This window comes from Haliotis rufescens, unplaced genomic scaffold (assembly GCF_023055435.1).
Source record: "Haliotis rufescens isolate VD_foot unplaced genomic scaffold, xgHalRufe1.0.p SCAF_2, whole genome shotgun sequence".
Taxonomy (NCBI): Eukaryota; Metazoa; Mollusca; class Gastropoda; order Lepetellida; family Haliotidae; genus Haliotis; species Haliotis rufescens.
The window spans coordinates 74930639-74954356 of record NW_025963890.1 but is presented as its reverse complement, the minus strand read 5'-3'; the positions used below and the strand labels follow the sequence as shown (position 1 = coordinate 74954356).

The 23718-nt window shown below is 38.5% G+C and overlaps 2 protein-coding genes across 7 annotated transcripts in view; both read right to left on the bottom strand.

Moving 5' to 3' along the window:
* Positions 1-9453, bottom strand: part of LOC124133275 (protein patched homolog 1-like) — a 35940-nt gene extending 26487 nt beyond the window's left edge. For all 5 annotated transcript variants that reach the window (XM_046497631.2, XM_046497632.2, XM_046497633.2 and 2 more), the window contains exons 1-4: positions 8999-9453; positions 4486-4732; positions 1827-1897; positions 1550-1678 (exon numbers count right to left, since the gene is read on the bottom strand). In XM_046497631.2, the coding sequence (XP_046353587.2) occupies positions 1550-1678; positions 1827-1897; positions 4486-4732; positions 8999-9138 (587 nt within the window). In that variant the 5' untranslated portion in view covers positions 9139-9453. The remainder of the gene's footprint in view (positions 1-1549; positions 1679-1826; positions 1898-4485; positions 4733-8998) is intronic.
* A 6043-nt stretch (positions 9454-15496) lies between these two features.
* Positions 15497-23718, bottom strand: part of LOC124133274 (transportin-1-like) — a 37666-nt gene continuing 29444 nt past the window's right edge. The window contains exons 18-22 of one of the 2 annotated variants that reach the window (XM_046497630.2): positions 22860-22955; positions 20248-20323; positions 19258-19432; positions 18438-18561; positions 15497-17815 (exon numbers count right to left, since the gene is read on the bottom strand). In XM_046497630.2, the coding sequence (XP_046353586.1) occupies positions 18454-18561; positions 19258-19432; positions 20248-20323; positions 22860-22955 (455 nt within the window). In that variant the 3' untranslated portion in view covers positions 15497-17815; positions 18438-18453. Of the gene's footprint in view, positions 17816-18437; positions 18562-19257; positions 19433-20247; positions 20324-22859; positions 22956-23718 lie in introns of those variants that run through there. The other variant, XM_048400563.1, reaches the window with a different exon arrangement.

Here is a 23718-nt window from a genome sequence, read left to right as displayed (position 1 = left end):
CTGTAAATGTATACAATATGGTTCTCAATCCTCACTATTGCTGTAAATGTATACAATATGGTTCTCAATCCTCACTATTGCTGTAAATATACACAATATGGTCTCAATCCTCACTATTGCTGTAAATGTATACAATATGGTTTCAATCCTCACTATTGCTGTAAATATACACAATATGGTTCTCAATCCTCACTATTGCTGTAAATGTATACAATATGGTTCTCAATCCTCACTATTGCTGTAAATGTATACAATATGGTTCTCAATCCTCACTATTGCTGTAAATGTATACAATATGGTTCTCAATCCTCACTATTGCTGTAAATGTATACAATATGGTTCTCAATCCTCACTATTGCTGTAAATGTATACAATATGGTCTCAATCCTCACTATTGCTGTAAATGTATACAATATGGTCTCAATCCTCACTATTGCTGTAAATATACACAATATGGTTCTCAATCCTCACTATTGCTGTAAATGTATACAATATGGTTTCAATCCTCACTATTGCTGTAAATGTATACAATATGGTTCTCAATCCTCACTATTGCTGTAAATATACACAATATGGTTCTCAATCCTCACTATTGCTGTAAATGTATACAATATGGTCTCAATCCTCACTATTGCTGTAAATGTATACAATATGGTCTCAATCCTCACTATTGCTGTAAATATACACAATATGGTTCTCAATCCTCACTATTGCTGTAAATGTATACAATATGGTTTCAATCCTCACTATTGCTGTAAATGTATACAATATGGTTCTCAATCCTCACTATTGCTGTAAATGTATACAATATGGTTTCAATCCTCACTATTGCTGTAAATATATACAATATGGTTTCAATCCTCACTATTGCTGTAAATGTATACAATATGGTTCTCAATCGTCACTATTGCTGTAAATGTATACAATATGGTTCTCAATCCTCACTATTGCTGTAAATGTATACAATATGGTTCTCAATCCTCACTATTGCTGTAAATGTATACAATATGGTTCTCAATCCTCACTATTGCTGCAAATGTAAAATCATAAGAGCAGATTTGAGTAACCGACCCAAAGGTGTCTTTTTCCAATCACCAATTTTATTGCAAAGATTTATATTCACTAACTACCAAGCATACAAGAATGAAAAACTTTTTGACAAATAATGCTTGCAAGAGTGAGTGAGAGAGCTGAGTTTAACGCCGCTTTGGACAGTATCACATCATATATCACGTCATATCAACTTAATGTTGGGGGAAAGCCCAAAGTGATGCAGGTCTCAAACGTTTACCACTTTCGTGAAACCCACAAGCACGGGTATGGTGCTGACAAACCTAGAAACATAATGGGGGCAAAACGGGTGCTTGCTAGAAAAGTGACATGGACTGTTTTATAGAAAGACAGACAATGAACAAGGACAAAATAATTTGAAACTTATGACCAGTTGACTTGAATAAATATTCTTTCAAAATCTTTTCTAAGAATTATGGTAACCATGTTTTTTGGCCATAACTCAAAGATTGTAGACATCAAGGGAAAGAAAATGTACCTCTTCTTGATGGTATTAACCGCCTGCAGGATCTTGCCCCGGGTCAGAGAACGGATGACAGTTTCATTGTAAGACCAAAGTTCTAATAAACTTGTCACACGGCAGTGGTACCCAGTAGCTGTCCGAACACTGAAATGTCCATTATTGGCAACACTTGATATCAATTAAGCATGTAAAATCCAACAACCAAAATATTGCGCTTCACAACTTATTTTTATTTTTATTTGTCAGCAAAAATCTGCAAACAATAAAATGAGAGTTGAGTAAGAAGACACACCTGTAGCAGATGTCTGGGTACTGCCTCCCTCCAACACTGATGTTGTTACACTTCGTGTAGAAATCAAGCAACTGAAATGAAAATTAAGTCAATTCATTATCAGGACTATATATCTAAAAAGGCAAAAGCATATTCATGTGATGATAAATAAATTGCAAGTGATTCCATGGCATTTGTTTGGTTAACCAAGGATAATTATTTTCATTTGTTTCCATGAACTGAAAAACATTATCCCACGCCCACTAATCCTGCTAATGGACTACTGTTTCCTGACTGGCTGATACTGGAAATGGCAGGCTTGAGTTGCATCGTGGTGCTGAACCACGTCACTGGTTCCGCATCATTGTCTGCTGTTTTGTTGTATTAAAAATAGGGCTGGCTATCGATATAGATCTTCGAGATCGTTAATCGCCAACTCAATATCTGTCAATTATTGATAAATATCGGAAAAGTAACTTTGAGCAAATAAAAAAAGCTCAGAGCCAAAAAAACAACATATTTCGCATCACTGGTAAGAGGTGACACATTATGCATGGATTACTTTGTGGACTAAATCTGTCTTTGGCAATAGACAAAAACAGGTCTGCTTTGGTAAATTAGAACTTTATTTCATCACATTAGTTTATTTAAGATATCACAGATCACACAATTTTCATATCGATAATTGTTAATATTTCTTCACATCAGTGAAATATCCTATTGTCAATCTTTTTAGCCACCCCTAGTTAAAAATAAACTAAGGCATCAATAAAGTTTTTATTGTTGACATATTTATTCATAAAAATTGTTTCAGTTATTTTTGCATTTATCATGTTTATCATGTTTATGGAGTTATGAAAGCAAAGGCTCATGTGCACACTTTGCACAAATCCACACCTATTTTTACGTCTACACCTCCATAAATCAAAACAATTTATCAAAGTCTATTACTGAAGATAAAACAACATGAACAAAGCTGGGCTGATAATTGGAGAATCTCACAGAATTGGTTTCCTTAACACATTAATGATGAATTTGATATACTTTCAAGCAAAATATGCTGACCTCATATACTGATTTAAAATGGTAAATTGAAAAAAAAGTCTTATGCCCCATTCTTGTTGTTTAGGATTTACTAATTGTTTCTCGATATGTAAGTAATCAAAACTGTCTATAATTTGCTACATTACAATGTGGCAACATAATTGCAGCATTACTGTTGTATGGTTGCCTGGCAACAGAAGACACACATCTGAAATAATATAATGTGCCTTTTCTTGCAGACTAGTGTCCAAAGAATGCAATTCATTATTTGTAACTATAGTAAACTACGGTTATAATGAACTCAAAGGGATCACTAATTTCAGTTCAGTATAACCGTTGTTCGTTATAAGCGTATATTCAACATATATACAAAGCAAAAAAACAGTTTGTTATATCCTCCAGTTCGTTATAAGCTTGTTGGTGAAAAACATAGTTTACTGTATTTAAAAATACAGTAATGGAGCACCTGTGGGAATGAGGCACTTTTTATTCCCCATTAAGTAAACAACAAGTCAAATATATAATGTCGGACATTTTAATTAGACTAAAGACAGAAATGGTATGCTATGAACATCATGCCCAATGTCTTTCTGAATACATGACTCACTTCCGCAGCCTGTTGTTCAGGACTATACAATCTATTGCGTCCCCTACTTGACACGGAAGTCACCTATTATCTAACTGAAATTGTGCCTGTTCAACTACAGCATTAGTTTCATCCTCAAGATGACTGATCTCTCGTTCAGTTTTAGCGACATTTTCACCTTGCTGATTCTTTGCAAACGCCAGAGTGAGTTGTGTCATGACATCGATTGCTTTCACCAGACTTTCATTTACTTTATCTATACCATCTCGTATGTCTATTCAAGATGGTTGGTCAGAAGATTCTAGTAAGCTGTACAGCTTGTTTTTGGCTTTTGTAAAGGTTGATTTAACATTTGCTTTTTGTTGTTTTAGTTTCAAAATGTTCTCCAGTTTTAACAGAGACCCTTCTGTTTCTTGGGCCAGAGACTCATTGCTCTTTACAGAGCCTCCCTCCTGCATATAAGACATAATTAATTTGACTTACCTTTTGAAACCAAGCTCTGCTACCATATGAGAATGAGGCACTTTTTATTCCCCGTTAAGTAAACAACAAGTCAAACATATCATGTCGGGCATTTTAATTAAACTAAAGACAGAAACACAAACTTTCATTGCCACACTGACCAAATCCCCCCAAAATGAAATGTTTCTATATATTCAACGAAAGTAAATAATTAACCACTTTCTGTTATAAAGTGGATAATGGAAGTTCATTCTAATATTAGCAAATGCAATCTCCTGACTGGAGCTCTGAGGACGTCTTCATCCCACAAATAATGTCAACTCAAACATGTTACTCCGTTGAACGTAGTGGTCTGTCACATCAACATGACACGCACGAGATTTACCCAAAAAAGAACCTGCGCAACGGGTGTGTTTGGGCGAGCACTTCCATATCAATCGAGTGTATTTGGATGAGCTATACCAAACCCAACCAAGAACAACTGTTTCCTTCTGTTCAACCTGTTCATGCTGGCATAATGGTTGCTCCCTAATGTGTATCAGGAAGTCGTATCTCCCATATCTAGAGCATCCATGACCAGCTACTTACTGAATTGAGGAATGGCTGAGTGAGAACATCCCTTCCCGTGACGATCATCGTCACATAGCGCGTTTCAGACGGGAAGTGTCTGTCCACCCATTTCTTCTCGTTGACAATACGCGAACTCTGAGGTACCCACAATGCAACTTGTTCCTCTGTTTGTTTGAATGTCTTCAGGCCGAGACCACACAGGCCACACGTTGTGAGACAGAAGACAATGGTAATCCATGGATGTTCACCAACAAACAGACCTATCCTGGAATACAATGTACAATTTAGACATTATGAAGTTTTAAAATTTCCAGCTACTAAATACTCCATACCATCCAGAAGTCTGAAAATGATCATGTTCATCAACAATTTAATAAATAAAAGTGAGAGTTCATAATATGTAATTTACTGTTGCACTCTATCCCTGCTAGAACAATCACTGTTTAGAGACAGTACGAGTGAGTGAGTGAGTGAGTGAGTGCGTGAGTGAGTGAGTGACAGATATGGGCTTCACATTGTAACCATTTGGGGAATCGAACCTGGGTCTTTGGCATGACGATGAACGCTTTAACCACAAGGCTACCCCAAAGCCATGAGACAGACATGATGTCACTCTGAAACACTATGTCGTCACCTTGGAATGCAATAACGTCATGATATGGAAAACATCACACGTTTCCGTGACAACTGAACACTTCTGTTAAGCAGAACACGTATTGTAAAAAACAGAACCAAAATGTTGTTCCCCATAGCTAACTGCACAGTACCAAATTTCATTACATTTATTAAAAGAAATGGCTGGTCCAAGGTTTTTCAACATGACTGGTGTGGCTGTTGCCTTTTATTAGAACCTATTCACAAGTGACACCTACACTGGACTGTAAGAGCTACCTTCCCAGCGAACAGTTTTAGTCCACTAGTCCTTAAAACATACAGTAAAACCCTAAAAAAATGGTAATTTTTTTCTAGTCATTAGGATACTTAAACTATTGGTAAAGACTATAGGACTTTTACTAATTTCTACTGCTTCTTTAAATATCCATTCCTTTCCCCCCCTAAAAACAAAGACAAAAAACAACAAAACAACAAAAAAACAAAAAGAACAACTACTGAAACGGTGGAAAAGAAACTAGTCAGGAAATGAATATTGTTAGAAATGACGGAAGGCAAAGAGCTGCCCCCGTTTGTCACCACTTGGTGAATGGCAGATCATTGTTGCAGTACTTGAGGTGTAGGACAGTTCATGAGGATAGTTCATAAGGATAGTTCATGAGGACAGTTCATGAGGACAGTTCACGAGGACAGTTCATGAGGATAGTTCATAAGGATAGTTCATGAGGACAGTTCATGAGGACAGTTCATTAACATTTCAGTGTGGTCAGATAAGTGCAGTTTTTCCTTCTTCCCCACTGAGCGGTATCTCTGTCCAGGGACGGTATGTCCTGGTGTCGGCCAGTCTGTCCCCTCCATACTCTGAGAGCCATCACGGCCACCTGACTGGCAGATAACTCTGACATGTCACACACTACCGTCATATTCATGCCACAGATAAAAGATAGTACTTATCAAGTGGTCACAACTACCGTCTGGAAGGACTGCTTTCATCGTCCCAAGGCAATCATGGAAACAGAACCAGTAACAGTACTTATTTCACATACAACACCACCTACATAGTCTCAATATATATACAATTGTCTACATCAACAATAAATTAGTTCCTATGAATATTTATAATGCATGAAAAATAACAGATTTTAAAGGCCTCTTAGTTCGATTGTTTCCCAGTGAGCCACCTAGTTCAGTGTGTCGTCAGTCTATATGACACCATCTGGGTACAGTCTATAGAACCATCTGGGTACAGTCTATAGAACCATCTGGGTAGTCTATGTGACACCATCTGGGAACAGTCTGTAGAACCATCTGGTTACAGTCTATAGAACCATCTGGGTAGTCTATGTGACACCATCTGGGAACAGTCTGTAGAACCATCTGGTTACAGTCTATAGAACCATCTGGGTAGTCTATGTGACACCATCTGGGTAGTCTATGTGACACCATCTGGGAACAGTCTGTAGCACAACATCTGGGTACAGTGTATATGACACCATCTGGGTACAGTCTATAGAACCATCTGGGTACAGTCTATAGAACCATCTGGTTACAGTCTATAGAACCATCTGGTTACAGTCTATAGAACCATCTGGGTAGTCTATGTGACACCATCTGGGAACAGTCTGTAGAACCATCTGGGAAGAGTCTATAGAACCATCTGGGTACAGTCTATAGAACCATCTTAGTACAGTGTATATGACACCATCTGGGTACAGTCTATAGAACCATCTGGTTACAGTCTATAGAACCATCTGGTTACAGTCTATAGAACCATCTTAGTACAGTGTATATGACACCATCTGGGTACAGTCTATAGAACCATCTTAGTACAGTGTATATGACACCATCTTGGTACAGTCTATAGAACCATCTTAGTACAGTGTATATGACACCATCTTGGTACAGTCTATAGAACCATCTTAGTACAGTCTATAGCACACCATCTGGGTACAGTCTATAGCCCACCATCTGGGTACAGTCTATAGCACACCATCTGGGTTTAGTCTACAGCAAACCATGCACCCAGGCATGCACCAAAGGTTGAGTCAGTGCATTTTTTCAGACAAACGGGAAACTGAATGTTGAAGCATGTTGGTGACCTTATAGAACCTACCAATACCACAAGCAAACACTATCACTCACACCAGTCCAATATTAAAGATCATAGTTACTCATGCTTGAGATTATTAGTCATCATGGTTATGATCCCCTGCCTTTATCATGTTAATCATGTTTATTCTACACAGAATCTCCCCAGGGGACATGTACACCTTGGACAACAGACCATGTAGTCAGTTTACAACTTATCTGCACTTTACGAAGCTGTCAACACAGTCATCTGGGCCACGTGTTGCACTCTCCAGCTGATAAGCTGACGATGAGCGCCCTCACACAGACATGACAGATAACACTATCATTCCTTGTCTTTGTTTAGCGATCACTGTGTTCACACATGCCTGTTGCCTGAACATGGAGACAGACTTGGCTGTGCAGGATACAGCAGGCCACAAACTTATCAACATCATCATGAAGATTCTTACCCATTGTTTTGTGTTGTTGATTGTTGAGGTATGCATGGCAACTAGAATATATACACCACTTAATACTTTGGAAAGTTGAACATTATAGTTATAATGACTTTTCTACAGATGTACACACAGTGATCGCAAATGTTAAGACTTGGAATATATAATAATAATTAAATTTCAAAATAGTGTCAGCATGATAATCATGATAATGATGGTTGGTATATAGATGTTGTTGTTTTTTAAATTGCAAGTATGTAAATTAGTATGTATCTTAAAATGTATGTTGACTTACTTGGCATTGTTAATTTGGAAAACTGTAGTATGCTGTATATGTTAAATTTTCAGCAAAATGATCGAGTTCAATGTTCTGTCAGGTTACCTCTTGTTTATGTGGCTTTTCAAGAGTCAATTTCCATACTTCTGTTTTGGAATTGAGTTAGAGCATTTAGACCTGTTCTTAAACATTTAATGCCCTATTTGTTATGAAAGAAGTGTAAATTCACCTAAAGAAAGACATGAATATTTACGCATATTCATGTTAACTGTGTTGATTTCATTATATAAATTCAACAATAACTGAGAATCAGTGAAGCACTCACAGAGAGGTGACACCAGTACACAGGGCATGCAAACATGAAACGTGCCCTTTAGTGACTTCACAAGTACATGAAAAAACAGGTTTCGTAGTTAGAATGAAATACCCAGAGTTCCTCCTGACTGATGCTGTGGACAATAGCAGAAACCATCCTCATATGATGGTACCCATTTCCAGTTAAAGTCATGTGAGTAATGAGAGTTATGCAATCAATAAATGCCAGATTAATATGCATAAAAAAGTGTGTGAGCAGACAAACAAAGTAGAATATGAATAAAATCACGGAGGCAATGGCAAGCCTAGGTCCTCTTTGTAAATACAGTGTTCGAAAATAACTGCCTGCCTGCCTGTGGATGGTAGCTTTTCTGTCAGACTGCATGAAATTGGCCTGACTGTCTGGCAGATCATTTTAAGACATCATTACAATTCAATTTAATTATAACTCCTTGTAGATTCTCAAGTGATTGTTTGAATTATTATGAACTGAATCAAGAAGCGACTTGTCTCTTAATTTTTCCAATTTTTCACTATTTATCTGAAAGTGAGCAGGTAACTTTGAAGATGGGAAGGCAACACTTGCCCGACTGTCTTGGTGGGTTTTAAAATTATTTCCAATACTGATTAAGACATTGTAGAATCATAGATACTCCTAATTAGGAAAGGGTTTACAAGTGGACTCTTTATGCCCAAATCGATTCTTGAAAATTGGTTGCTTTTGTTTGTGGAAATCTGACCATACTAACTGCTGTCAGTGTTATGCACGAATCACACACACGTGGGAAAGTTTCCTACTCACTTATAGAATGTAGATTCCAGGGCCCAGATGATACCATTACTGGCCCGTTTTAAGCATGATGGTTTCTTCTGTGGAATCGGCGTCCTTGATGGAGTATCATCAATGGTGAAGTGAGTTGGTGGTTGAGCTGCATCCGCCATGTCTTCACACGGTGAACATTACACTCAATGACTTCGTTTGAGCTTCGAAATCAATCAAGTGGTTGAAGTACCCGCTTAATTGTGATTAGGCCTGAACACTGTAGGCTTATTATCGCATCAACTTTCATTGGGCTAGGTCAAGGTGCCAGGATTCATGCGGCGTGTGAATGATTCAAAGTTGAAATAGTTATTGCTCTTCTTGAGAATACCCTGATGAGATCCATTGTCGAGTGTGTCAGAACACACATCGCCTTCTCACCCCAGTCATCATTAAATCCACAGATAAAATTTCTTCCAAGCACCTGTCAGTGTTTCAAGGGAAGTCACTCTTCTTCCGACCCGTGTCTGCATACCACTAAACACATTTATGTGCGCTTCCTGTTGAAATGTCATTGTTTAAAGAGGAAGGAAATGGTGAAATAAAACGACCTTTGGTTGAGAATACAACTGATAAGTTGTACATTAATGGGTTGTCATTTCTTAAAGCAATTATAGACAGCAATTAAGCTACAGTTGCTCATAAACACATGTTACCGTTAACGGATGCTGTACCGGCATCGAGAGTAAGTGGAGAGAATTTCAAGACGGAGTGAGTGAGTGAGTGAGTATGGTTTTACGCCGCTTTTAGCACTATTCCAGCAATAACACGGCGGGGGACACCTGAAATGGGCTTCACACATGGTACCCATGTCGGGAATCGGACCCAGGTCTTCGGCGTGACAAACGAACGCTTTTACCACAACCCGTCCGCCACTTTAAAGACGGAGAAAAGAAGATATTTATATTTTCGAATACGACTCCATATGTCCCCCAAGAGACACTTTATAGACAACCAAAGACCAAAAAGCTTTAATGCACATGACCCTTATCAGACTAAGCGATGACAAAAAGGTGACATGAATATGGAATACGGATAAAACCAAACATATCTCCAAATATGCTACAACTTGGTGAATTGTTATTCTAGCTTGTTTGTCAGTTTCACTGCAGTCATGTGATCTCTTCATTTTCGCAATCCCTTGTGTGAAACAGGGGGCAAATTTCGGTCAACTGACTGTCTCAGCAAAGGTGTACTCCAGCATGCACTGTCACTGCAAGCTCAAATTTGCTATGATTTTACATTTTATGAAATAGGTCAGTCTTTCTTGCAGTTTTGTGTTGGGTACAAATTCGCTTTGAAATAAAAGCGCCAATTGGCCTTTCCATAATCATGAGAAATATTCATTGTACGATTCCGACTTTATCATGATGATACCAGCCAGCTAGGTGTTCGCGAGAAGGTGAGCTTATCCTATCCCACTGGTGGCACCCGTCACAAACACATGCAAAAGCCAGTCAACTATTCACCTGATAAATACACGGTAAAATATGGCAAGAAAGTATAAATCAAAATCGGGAATTACATTGGACACAAATTTTGTCTGTATTGCTAACTATTACTTTACCATATTTCCAAATTTGGAAATGTCCTCTATGTCTATTATAAAACTTAAGTAAACATTTGAATATTGTAGCCCTGATCAAACAACTTTTGTGCAAGAGTGGTATGACGCTCTTTATTATCTTCGTAGACAGAGCTTGTTCGATTGTACCACATCAATATTTCAGTCAGTGGGAAGAAAGCCCCAAGTGATACAGCTGATTATCGTTGAGAGCCTAAGTGGAACCCAGGAGCTCTTCTTTTCGTGCACTGTATTAACTGAGTTGATACAAACGAAAGCCTTATGATGCCACTTTGGTACAATAATTTAATTTTTTTTAAATCGAGATCTTTATTTCAATTATTTTCTCGTTACTTCGACTTTTTCTCTCGTTATTTAAAGTTTATTTAAATAACTCGAAATTTCGAGTTTATGGAATAAACTTAAAATAACGAGAATATACTCGAAGTAACGAGTAAAAAATCGAAATTTCGATAAAATATATGAAATAACGCGAAATTTCGATTTAAATAAAATAAAATTATGGTACCAAAGTGGCACTGTTGGGCTTTCGTAGCTGCATAAGTTCTGAGTCTCACCTTGGAGGAATTGCGTGATTGTGAACTCTGTTGTTGTGGATGTCACATGATTTGAGGTATGACCACAAAAACAACTTGAGTCCACTGAGCTAATTGTTTCGCTGTGACAAGTCAGTGAAAGAAACAGGGGCCTATCACCTTTGGAAAATGGACAAACTTGAAGAATGTGCAGTGATCAAGTACCCGCAGAAAAAGGATAAAAACCAAAGGCTCAAGATAAGAGTACAACACGAGGGAAGGATGCCCCTTCCGATGCCACGGTAAAGAGGTGGGCAGCAGAGTATTCAAGCATGGCGGGGAAAGCCTTGTAGACATTCCCGTCATGTAAGGCCTGTGACGTCAGCAACACCAGGAACGGTTTTATGATGACGGACCGGGAATGACTGAGCGTCATATTGCTAGCTCGGTAGGCATTTCCCAGGAGAGAGTACGTTCCATTATCACAGAAACCATGACCATGAACAAAGTATCAGTTCGTTGGTTTGCAAACAGTTCGACATTGGATCAAAAGCGCACCAGGCACAACCTGCCTCGTCATACTCCAGCTCTGTTTGAAGCTGATCCAGAACGATTTGTGAACATGGATGAAACCTGGGTTCACCACTTTCAGCCTGTGTCCAATCAAATATTTGAAAATGGGCAATTACGTGATGCCATTAAGACAAGTGATGCTTTGAACTCCTCCTGCACCACGTTATTCCATCTTTTCACAAGCGTCAAGAAAACCTTAGCCGGAACCCATTTTGACTGGAACGATGACGTCATAGCAGCCTTTAAGAACACCTTGGACAGCCGAGAGAAAGACTACTCCGAAAGAGGGATGCAATCCCGAGAAGATCGTTGGCAAAAGTGTATCGATGTGGAAGTGGATTATGTTTACAAACTGTCTTACGGTCGTATTTCTTTTTGTGGCTTATTAATCACCCCTCGCGCACACAAATTTAAAATTATACTTTTTTAAGAACCAGAGGGCACAGGGATTAAACTTGGCGTAAATGGTAATGACTAAAAGAAAATCCAAGTTTTCAAAGGCATCACTATTTGCAGTCAGCATCGCTGTAACGATGTTGCAAAATTAATTTATGAATATTATGAAACAGTTATTATTTAAATCACTATAGATGTTTTCAGCGAAATACGTTTGAATTGTCATAAATATATTTCCTCATATGTCAGGTGAGTTGTGTACAGAGCCTTGTGGCTGTATCTTGCTCTTCATCACTTTGGCTCCCCGCCTTGGAAAGTTGGTCTTCAAAGTTCACATTCACTTCCGGTGTACATTTAGGTCAAGATGATCGATCTTATTGCTGACGTGTCTGAATTTGAGGCTTTGTTGCTGTGCACAAGGAATAAAGGACATTATTTCTGCCATTTGGATCTGGAAAATACAGCTTTTTTATTACCAGATGAAAACGTGTGATGAAAGTCTTTGATGATAAGATGTTCCCCTTTGCCTCCAGACACGAGACCTTCCATCAGTAAATATCGACTCTCATCTGACCAATGAATCCTCCTCGGTGTTCCAGTGTGCTCGAGCCTAAAAACCGGGCTTAACGGTCCCGTGAGTGTTAATGTGAGAGTAGCGGGAGTCTTATTGGTCTTCTAGCCTTCAATCCTGCTGCATTCAGTCGACTCCTGGTGGTGCTGAGGGACACCCTGTTGTGGGTATGCCAGTGATGAACAGTGCAAGTTGAATTTGGCAGCCGTTTTCCCCAGCGTACAAGGAACCTGTCTTCTCTGACACTGATCTTCAGTCGACGTCCTGATCTCGGTAACTCCACCACATGTCCAGTCAATGTGTGTTTTCTAATCAGTCGGCTGATTACAGTATGATTAATGTTCAACTTGGTCGCAATAGCCCGACATGACATGCAAGTGACTTGCCATCATTTTATTTCCTGGGATAGTAGGCCGAGGCATGACAATCTTTCCAAAGACAGATTTTCAAATTGTTTTTTTGTTTGTTGTTTAACGCCGCACTCACCAATATTCCAGCTATATGACGGCCGTCTGTAAATAATCGAGTCTGGATCAGACAATCCAGTGATTGACAACATGACAGTAGACAACAGGACCACGGAGGCGGTCGTTACACAGCTGCATATGATATTTACCTTAACTTAAATTTGTAAGCTCTCTACAACTCTCATGACAGCTAGCATATCACGAAAATGTTTTCACTTAATGATTCATATATTGGCAGAGATATATGAATTTGTCACAAACACAGCGCAGTAACATCGCAGCGAGGCACACCTAAGTACTCTTTCAACACCACCTTTACAGCAAAAACAAGATTAGGAAATTATGTGTTCACTGGAGAAGCGTAATAAAGACATGTACAGGGTAATGCACGACAGTCGGTAATAGAGAATCATCATGCATCAACCAAGTCAGCCTGACCACCCGATCCCGTCAGTAGCCTCTTACGACAAGCAAAGTCGCCTTTAGCGGCAAGCATTAGTTGCTGAAGACCTATTCTTCACCGGATCTTCACGGGTCAGTAGTTAAAGTAACTGGCCTCACAGAGCCAGACCAAGGGTTCCAGCTATTGAGTGTTGACTCACATGTTGTCATTCATACTAGGTATTGGTCGTTTGATTTTGGTATTCCATGTATTTTTTTACTCCCTTGTGGCCAACCTATTAAACCAATGTGTAGACCATTATCGAAAATAATTATGCTCAGAATGCCATTTTCAGGTGAATCTTATTTTGCATCTGTTTTTGTGCTGCCCCGACTGTCACAAGTCACATGCATTGGCTAATTAGGCTCATATATACATAAGGCTAATATACATGTCCTGTACAATAAGCGAATTGTGGCGCTTTCATGCATTATTCACTGCACTTAAGTAAATGTATAGGCGATGCCTGCATTCGATCAGTAAATGCAGCTCTGTAAAGAAATAAAGGAGTACAAGCTGAAAAGGCTACATTGTGTAATAAGTTTTATACAACTAGGTCATGGAAGTTTGGTTTGTTTAATACAGCAATTGCAATATTCCAGCTACATGAGGGCAACTCGTAAATAATCTAGTCTCGACCTGACAATCAAGTGATTGACTTTGTGAACGCAGTTGGGGTATGTTAACACACTATCAACCAAATCACCGAGCCAGGCCACTCGATCTTTTACGACTAGCAAAGAATGCTGGAGGCCTATTCTACACCGGACTCCAAAAGGGCGGGAATGAAAGGGGCAGTAATACTTTCATACATCCCAATCTAAACGTGCCTGCCGGTGATGTAGGGTCAGTGGGATGCGAATGAATGCCCTCCATGACTGGAGGCATCTTCCCGAGGCAAGTGAGTTAACTGACTATAAAAGTCCAGTTTCCACCCTTGCCGAACTAGGCTGGTATTATGGAGTTCGATTTTGGCTGGGCTAACGAGTCTATGCATAGTCCATTCAAAATCGCGCACCGAAATCGAAAACCGGTTCGTAAAGTGTCATGTAGATTTCGGTCGTCTGCAGGATTTGCAAAGCATGTGCAGCGCTAGCTCGTTGTCAACAGATATTTTCAAAATCTTTTCATGTTTTTAATCAAGGTGCTCACGTGATTTGATGCACTTCGCGATGTAAGACTCGTTTTATCACAATATAGATCTTGATCATCTTGACTGGGCGCCACCGTTTTGTTTGAAACAAATGCAAGTGATGCGAGAGGTGGAATCTGATTGGTCCACAGGAGAGGCATAGAAGGGACATAGCTCGTAATAGCCACTGGTGGCTCTACGATCGAGCCCAGGAATTCCAGCCTAGTTCGGCAAGGGTGGAAACTGGACTTTTAAATTTAGTTAACTCCCTTGCCTCGGGAAGATGGACTGGAGGCAAGTCTTACAGAGACTATTACGCACTGTCTGTGTAGAAATGTTAATGGCACTGGCATTCTGCAAGGTCATTTCTGAGTGTTGTGGCAGTCATGAAGTGATGACGTCTCTAGCAATCAGGAGAAACCTGTCTCCCTGCTGTGAGGTGGAACAGTGTCAACCACCTGCATGCCGCTGGGTAGCTGATCCAAACGTCTGCTATCGATTCCTAGTGATCACACTTTGGACGACACAATATTGTGTTGACCCAGTTTCAAGCATGCCTAATTCAAATGACCAATTTGACATTGAGGGTGCACAAGTGTATTCAGCTATTGCAATCCTCAATAGCAAATGCTGTTGTGCTCTCTGATAATGATGGGCAAGGATTCTGTCATGACACATCCAAATACAGGTTTTCAAGCACCGACATCGACATCCATGTCACCTGAAGAATGGGCTTCCAATAATAGAAGTAAATCAACATTCAGAACTTTAATCATTAGACATGATTACAAAGACATGATTTGTTTCCAACGAATTTTAATGGCATTAAATTTGTAGCATGCAAGTTGAAATTAGTACACCACAGTTTATACAGATAACAATATACATCTGACAGTTGGTTCCTATTCCAAAGTGTTAAAATGTTCATGAGAACACATGTATACAGTATTATGTTGATGTCAGTCTAACCCCTAAAGGTGGTCTCAGATTGAGGAATGCTGCAACCGCTTGTCATTAACTATTTATGTACACACAGTATTGCCTCGTAGTATAATACCTTAAAATTAATCTAGTACAGCCCAGCTGATGGCAGCATAAACACACACAAAATAAATAAAATAAAAATCTCCATAGTCTGAAAAATAATAAAAAATAATGATAAATATAACCATATCACTCATACACCACTTATACATCAAAAATACCCCAAAAATAAATCACAGACAATAATTGTTCAGATCACACGAGAGATAAAAGCAATGGCTCTCCCGGTTGATATTGTCATCAGTTCATTGTGGAGAGTATTCTTGGTCTTATCAATTTGTTTTGTTAGCTTGGCAAATGCATTCTCCTTTACAAACTGATCAAACTTTAATTTCATCAAAAATAACATCTTAATATTCTGAAACATCTTAAAACTAAAATTAACAAAGATTTGTAAAATCCTGAGGTTTCTTGATTTACTTTGGATTGGAGTACATGCAAGTGCCAAAGCTAACTCTCTCCTCATAGTCCAATGATGGCTTGGGCTAGATATGTAATACCATTTGCTGATAATGAGCATATTCAGTGCTCATGTCATGCAACCTCTGCACTAGCAGTACATCTGCGTGCTGACATGTTGAGATCAGGTGAGGTCCAACCCATGACAGGATCTCGTGTGTCATGCCAAGACCAGGATTGTATGGCCCACAGTGTTGGAAGGTATCAACCCTGCTTGGTCTTTGCTGGACTCTCATATAGCAAGCTTCTGCTGCTCCATGACCTGTCATACTTTCATGTATTTGGTCTCTGATGGAGCAGGATGTTAGCTTCTGTCTTGGTACATAGCACCTCCTTTTTCTGCATTGATCTCAGAATACTATGTCTCTTCCGTATCCATGGTAACTGTTCTGAGCCTCTGCTGAGGGATGATGGGATTGTGTCGAAGGTCTAATTGGCAACGGTTTGTTTCACGTAGGATAAAGACTGGTAACCGTTTGCTTCTCACTAAAAGGCAACTTGGTCAACGAGAACTTTGTAGAAAGTACTAGAACTTCCAATACTACAAATGAATTCGAAATATAGCATTGATTCTTGATGTAGGAAAACATTTAACAACTGAAATCCAACATTGACATCAAATTTAGCTTGGTCTGTACCAGATCTTTTGTACATCTGATGCACAATAAATCAATGTAGGTAATTTCAGCTGTGGACCAAAGTCTGATCCTAGTGATCTACAAACAATAAAAACATTGGAAATAGTTGAGAACTTTCAATAAAATTTGCTTTTGACACTAACAGAAACATGAATAGCAAATAGTCGCTGTTCTCGGTTCTTAAAAAAATTCCTTTTCACTTTTGGGTGTGTGTTTTCATATATACCCCCTCTGCCCAAAAAAATGTATCCCCAAAAATATGAATAATAATAAATAATCCATAAATAAAGGGGGATTTAAAGCTCTTCATTCTAAAATAATCAGACAATTTGCCGTTTTAAGGGTTTATCTTCTATTGGGGTAACAAATCGTATAGGAGACTTTTCTGAAACCACCTTACCCCCTCCTAATGATGAACAAATTTCAAGTAGAATACATAACCAGACTTATGAATAAATTTCCATGCATGCATGCCATGTCTTGGCTTGGCTTGACAACTAACAACATGCAATAGATTGGATTGTGCACAAGTCACATCAACCATGTATAACATTTGGTTGGGACGTTCACCATACAGCGGGGTGGTTACAACATTCAAGAGAATCATGCTTGTCTAGAAAAGCTGTAGTTGATTGGATTAAGCTATTCCCCTTGCTATCTTGTATCAATAATGAGTTGTTTGTCAAGTAGTACCTAGTTTACATGCAAGAAAGATGTTCTAACATTCCTGTCAAACACAGAGGACACATTGACGATGTACGATGTACGATGATCCCTCCCGTAACGCGTCCCACCCGCAGATCAGTTAGGTGCTGCACTGACAGCTCGGTTTTGTGGTCACATGGCGGTCATGTGACCTTGGCGCTGCTGCATGTGCTGCAGGGCCCCCCCTCGAGCTGGCCCTCCCCTTGCCAACCCCCGCGGCCCCTTGGTGCTCACCGCGATTTGTGAGCACCTTCCCGGTTTGCCCCCTTTACCTGAAAAAAGAAGAAAAAAAAGTTTTAAAAAATGTGTTCATTCCCTTAAAAACAAGATATATATTAAGAACATATTATGTTATGTTGTTTCTTTCAGTTTATGAAAGTTCATATTCTACAACAGTTATCATTGTTTGTTGATTCATGGTGGACTCAGCAATATTCCAGCTATATCAAAGCAGGTCATAAATAACAAGTCCGATTTAGAGAAACCAGTGATTGATATTATGAATAACATCCCGTGTTGAGGGAAGTATGGCATGCAATCAATCAAGTCACCTGACCTGACCGTTCGATCTATTTAGTTGCCTCATACAACAAGCATAGATTGCTGGGGACCTATTCTAACCTGGAATCCATTATGAAGCAAAAAAAAAAAAATTACATTTCTCAGAACTTCTAAAACTGTACAGCAAGGGACCCTGGTTATTGCTACAGGAAAACTTGCACATGGTCCTCTAGTTCTTTGCAATATGTGTCCCTGACCTAACATATCTTAAGATTTGTCTTTTTATCACTACAAACTACAGGTACACAACCACATATTTCAACATGTTAAGGGGTATTATTGAAGTAGGTAACAACGTCCGGTTTTGTCTCTTGCAGTAATGTTCTAACTTACTGATGATAGCAGCTGTTCAGACCCCGTAGTTGACAGCTAGGCGTTCGCGAAGAGGCTGGGGGAACTGGTCAGAGAACTTGGACCAGTTTTCTTCCCCGACTTGATTCTTGAAACCATGTAGGATCTGAAACAGAAATTGTATAATTTCATGCTCATTTCTTTGTTTGTTGTTCAACGCCACACTTAGCAATATCCCAGTTTTATGATGGCATTCTACAAATAATTGAAAATAATTGAGTCTCGAGCAGGCAATCCAGTGATTGACATCATGAGCATAGATCTTGGCAATTGGTTTACAATGACATGCATCAACCAAGTTAGCGAGTCTGACCACTCTATCCCATTAGTTGCCTCCTAGGACAAACTTCTAACCCATTGTGTTCATACTCATTGGTATTATCGAATTTTATTAAAATGTGATGCTGAACTCATTTTCACACAATAAATTCATCATTATCATAAATTGAGGCTTGAGTGAGACTTGTCACCTGCATGTTGGGGGAAACTACAATCCAGATATTACACCTTTTCTTCTTTGGGTGCTAACAAACCAACAATCACAATCAGTGCTAATCTTGGATTTGTAACAATGATAGTTGTATCCTGGCAAACCTCAATAACAAAAATCTGTACATCAAATTAAGGTGTCTTCAAAAACTGAGCCACTTGTGCCTCTTTATTACTAGTTTATCTAGTATCTTGTTTGTTGTTTAACGCCCCACCCAACGCTATTTCAGCTGTATGACAGCAACCCATAAATTATTTGGTGGGCACCTATTCTAACGAAGAGTTCCCACTGGGGATGAAATGTAATTCTTACTTTGTAGAACATTTCCTTCAGGTCAGGTTTGGGGTGCACCCATGATGCAACAGCATCACAGAAGAAGATGAAGTCCTGCACGACTCCGGCTGGGTTTGCCCCAATCATCAGACAGATACCGCGGAACGCAGAGTCCTTCTCTTCGTTGTCTCGAATGTTGCGCAATGATGTGCACCTGATTAAACACACATGCTGTATAAGTAGGGGAGAGCACTCTGTGTAAGTTCACATAAGTTAACCAAAAAAAACAAAAACCCATACTACTGCCCAAACTAGTTATTTAGCACGTAGAGTTATTAAGGTTTATAGAATGCACGTTGACAATATCTCATTATGAACATATGGAAACAAGACATAAATGCATTTAACACAGATACCAGTCACAAAAGCATGTTTTAATCTATATAATAAAATCAAATGCATGAGACGTGCAAGCAACAGACATTTAAGTCCATACGGTATCTGGCATACAGAATTGAAAACATTACAATGATGACATCAAACAAGTTATCTATTCACGATAGTTTCCATTTTAGCATTTGCTTCCAATCTGCAGACTTGCATGATCAGTATATGGTTATTTATAAAGATAACATTCAACTATGTCCCTACATGTGCAAACTAGGTTGAGAAAGAATCTCTGAAACCAGGAACTAAGAAATAGCCAAATAATAAACATGAAAAATTCATGAAAGCATCAGAGCTCTTTAGAATTTCAAAATTTCAAAACTGAAATAATTTCAAGATTGGTTAAGCAGATAAGTTAATTATGTGCACCAATGTCAACAGGTAAACAGGTTAAGTTGATGAACATGAATTCCCTCTCAAGTACGTTAGTTTACAACAATTGTGCTCCAGATAGAAATGTTATACACTGGTGACAGACCATAACACATTCTACCTGGTTTCAGAGAACACATACATGATCCTCTCCCAATTGTTAAAAATAAAATGAAAAGTGAAAAAAGAGAAATAAAGAAAGTTACACACCACTGCCTGATAAACTGTTGTAACATAGGGGCGACTTCTTGCGGACATACTAAACCAAGGCGACCAATTGTTATGGCTATGTAACCGTGGTCACAAGACGAGAAGACGGGGAGCAAATATAAAGGGAAGAAAAACAGAGAAAGACAACAAATCAACAAAACGTACATTTAATAATAATAATAATGATAATCAAATCAAAACTTTGCAGTTATGTACAAAATATATGGTTCAGAATAAATGCAAAGTAAAGCTCAAACAGTGAATAGTCCAAATTGATTTTGTTTAGATTTTGTAAGTAGATGAGATGGAAGACGTAGCACAACACGCCACAGACAACAACAAAGGGAGGAAAACAACACAGTAGAGCTCAACACTGTAGTTCTCAGTATCAATTTGGGAGTAGGTATGATTCTCACAGATAAAGGTATACAAGTATTCACTGGCAACCTTCTCGCATAACACCTATCAAATTTGAAAAGGTTTCAAATTACTTCAACAGAATTTCAGTTTGGAACAATCTTATTTTGGTTCGTATCAAATACTGCGCTGTGACCGTGCAGTCAGAAAGCAGGAGTTTTCGCGCCATGTTGTTTTCCCCATAAATAGTGTCTAATACTTTTAAAATCATCTTTTATTTACTGTAAAAAGTCACATTGTGAAAATACCAATCATGTTGAAAAATCTAAAATAACAGTAGAGATAAATAGTGATGTTAAACATGTGATCCATAACAACTTAATCAGTTATTTATCAAAAAATCAATTAAATTGCTCAAATATTGTCAATGAGAAAATGTATTCATCAGTGCAATAATGGTAACATGATAAGACGGCACAATACTTGTGACACCACCATTGTTAGTAAGAACAGCTAGCCTGTGGTTTCATTCCAGTAACACTATACCACAACCCATGCAATGAGAGACCAGTGATTGCACAAGCTGTGGCCAAACACCATCAAATATAGGACAGTGCATCACAACATTGTCAAATGCAGAGAGGTAATGGCGGTCAAACTTTACAATCTACATTGTATGTACATAGAAATTAATATACCGATACTGCAATATTGAGTTACAAATAAATACTAATTACTTCTCAGGAAAAAGAAACATTTCAACACAAGCAATTGAACATACACCTGAAATATGACATGTTCTATTATAATGTCTAGTTAATGCAACATAAAAACAAATTTACCATTTATCACATGATTGAGTGCAAAGTTGGATTGAAACCAAAGGCTAAACCAGGAGACCTAAAATATTCTTCAGCAGGTTCCCTAAAATACCTGTTGCATAGCATAACTTACTGAAGAAAAATCTTGCATGTATTTTGAATATTAGATTAATGTACCAATTTTGTGGCTTTTTTTTATTATTCAAGTGTATACATTACTCGTAAATTTGGATAAATTGTTTTCCTTCATTATCTCATATCTTAAGAGTTTTTTATGCAATATTTAATAACACTGCTTGAACAAATTTGGTATCATGTGTTAGCTCAGAACACCAAAGGCTCAGGTCTTTCAAGTTTACCACTTTGCTGAAACCCATGAGTACAGAGTGAGTGAGTGAGTTTGGTTGAACGACGTTTTAAACAGTATTCAAGTTTTATCGTGGCATGTCTGCTTAATGTTGAAGAAAGTTTGAAGTGATGCAGGTTTCGGACGTTTGCCACTTTCATGAAACTATGAGTACAGAATGAGTGAGTGAGTTTTGAACAGTATTCCAGTTATCTCACGGCGTATCAGCTTAATGTGAAAGGAAAACCCTAAGTGAGCCTGTGAGAACAGAGATGGAGCTGACGAACCAAGAAATATACTCAGGGTGAATCTGAGTTTCCAACACATGATCAAAGATTGTGGCACACCCAAGGGATGCAACTCTCATCACCCTTGCTCCATGTTCATGTCAGAATGGAAAACCCCAATTCATTGGCAGCCGAGTAATTCACCTTAATTCTCATGTGATTAAATTCCTTTTCTGTATTTGTTTCTCTTCAGAATGGTAACCACAATTTACCAATGAAGATACAATACTGACATTACGTTTAGCAAGGTTAAAGAATCCCTCATGTCACATGGTGTATTGAGTAAGATGAAAGACATCAATACTGTTTATGAAAATTTGGCCATGAAGATAACACCAGTACATACATAACTAGTTTTCAGGAACTGATTTTCATATGACTATGAAGTTTCAACTGTGTTTTCACCAGTTCATGTCAATCTAAAGTCACCACTATTAGTAAGACCCATCAAGAAAAAACAATTCCAGCAACCGCTTATGTATCAGAAATGAAAAACATTTCCCCGAGTTTGCCCTAATGTGACATACAGCCAAATATAATTCTGGATTTATTATCAATTGTACCTTCACTTTCATAAGGGCAATTGATTTTACAAATGGTCAAAACCAACTGAACAATCAGCCACAAAAACAGATTCAGGAAAATTTCAGCTGGAAACCAAATTAGGGCAAGATATCTTAAAGCAGCTGACTGCTTATTGAGACGGTGAACATACCTAACTACTTCGCCCATAACAGAGCCCCTCAATGGTGATGACACAAGCGTAAGACAAAGCCACTGAAGCACCCACACACTACTTACCCGTGTTCTCCAGGAGTGTTTTAGGGGTGTTGGGTCGGTTGATAATATCCACAAGATGACCCAGGGCCAGCTGGACATAGGGCTGCATGTCGGCACCTATAAGGAAATGGTCAGTCTGAAATTTGCATATTCATTATGCTGTGGAATTCCAACTTTCAGACAATCAGCGAAGTATATGTCAAAGGCTTGTAAAGGCAGTCGATCAACTGTGGATATTTGTGTTCCGATATGTTACTTTATTAGCTGTGTTTTTCACGCCCTGGATGCAGGGGTTAGTGTAAGTTTACTGAAACGTGAGCCCTGGAGATACAGAGGACCTTCATGCATTCGAAAAGAAAAACCCTGTTATGTCTTTAGCTGATAGCTGCACTTTTGAAAGTGTCATTTTGTGAATCATATCATATATACAAATAAATTAATCTGTAATTGTCTTAACGTTGAAATGTTTAGAATTAACAGAAAATGCCAAGTAACTACCACTAACAAAATCAACAGTTTTTTTGCTGAAGTTGGTGGAAATGTTCTATATTTAGACATGCATAGGGACAGGTCAACATAAAGCAACTGTGATGAAGTGTAGCTTGACAAGTGCATAAACTGAACAATCACTTCCTGGCAAGATAGGATATAGATTCTTTTCACTGCAACCCTATGATAATTATTGTCAGGCATATTTAAATGATACGATTATGAACGGTACAATATAACTTTATTTTTGGAAGAATCTGAGGACATGCGAGACCAGTGAAACGTCAAACAGGGCTAATGGACACACTTTGTGCTATTGTGAATTTATATGGCCCGTCCAGTAAACTGCAGTCTTGTATTTCTTATTTCACCCGACGCTCTACATCGGTAA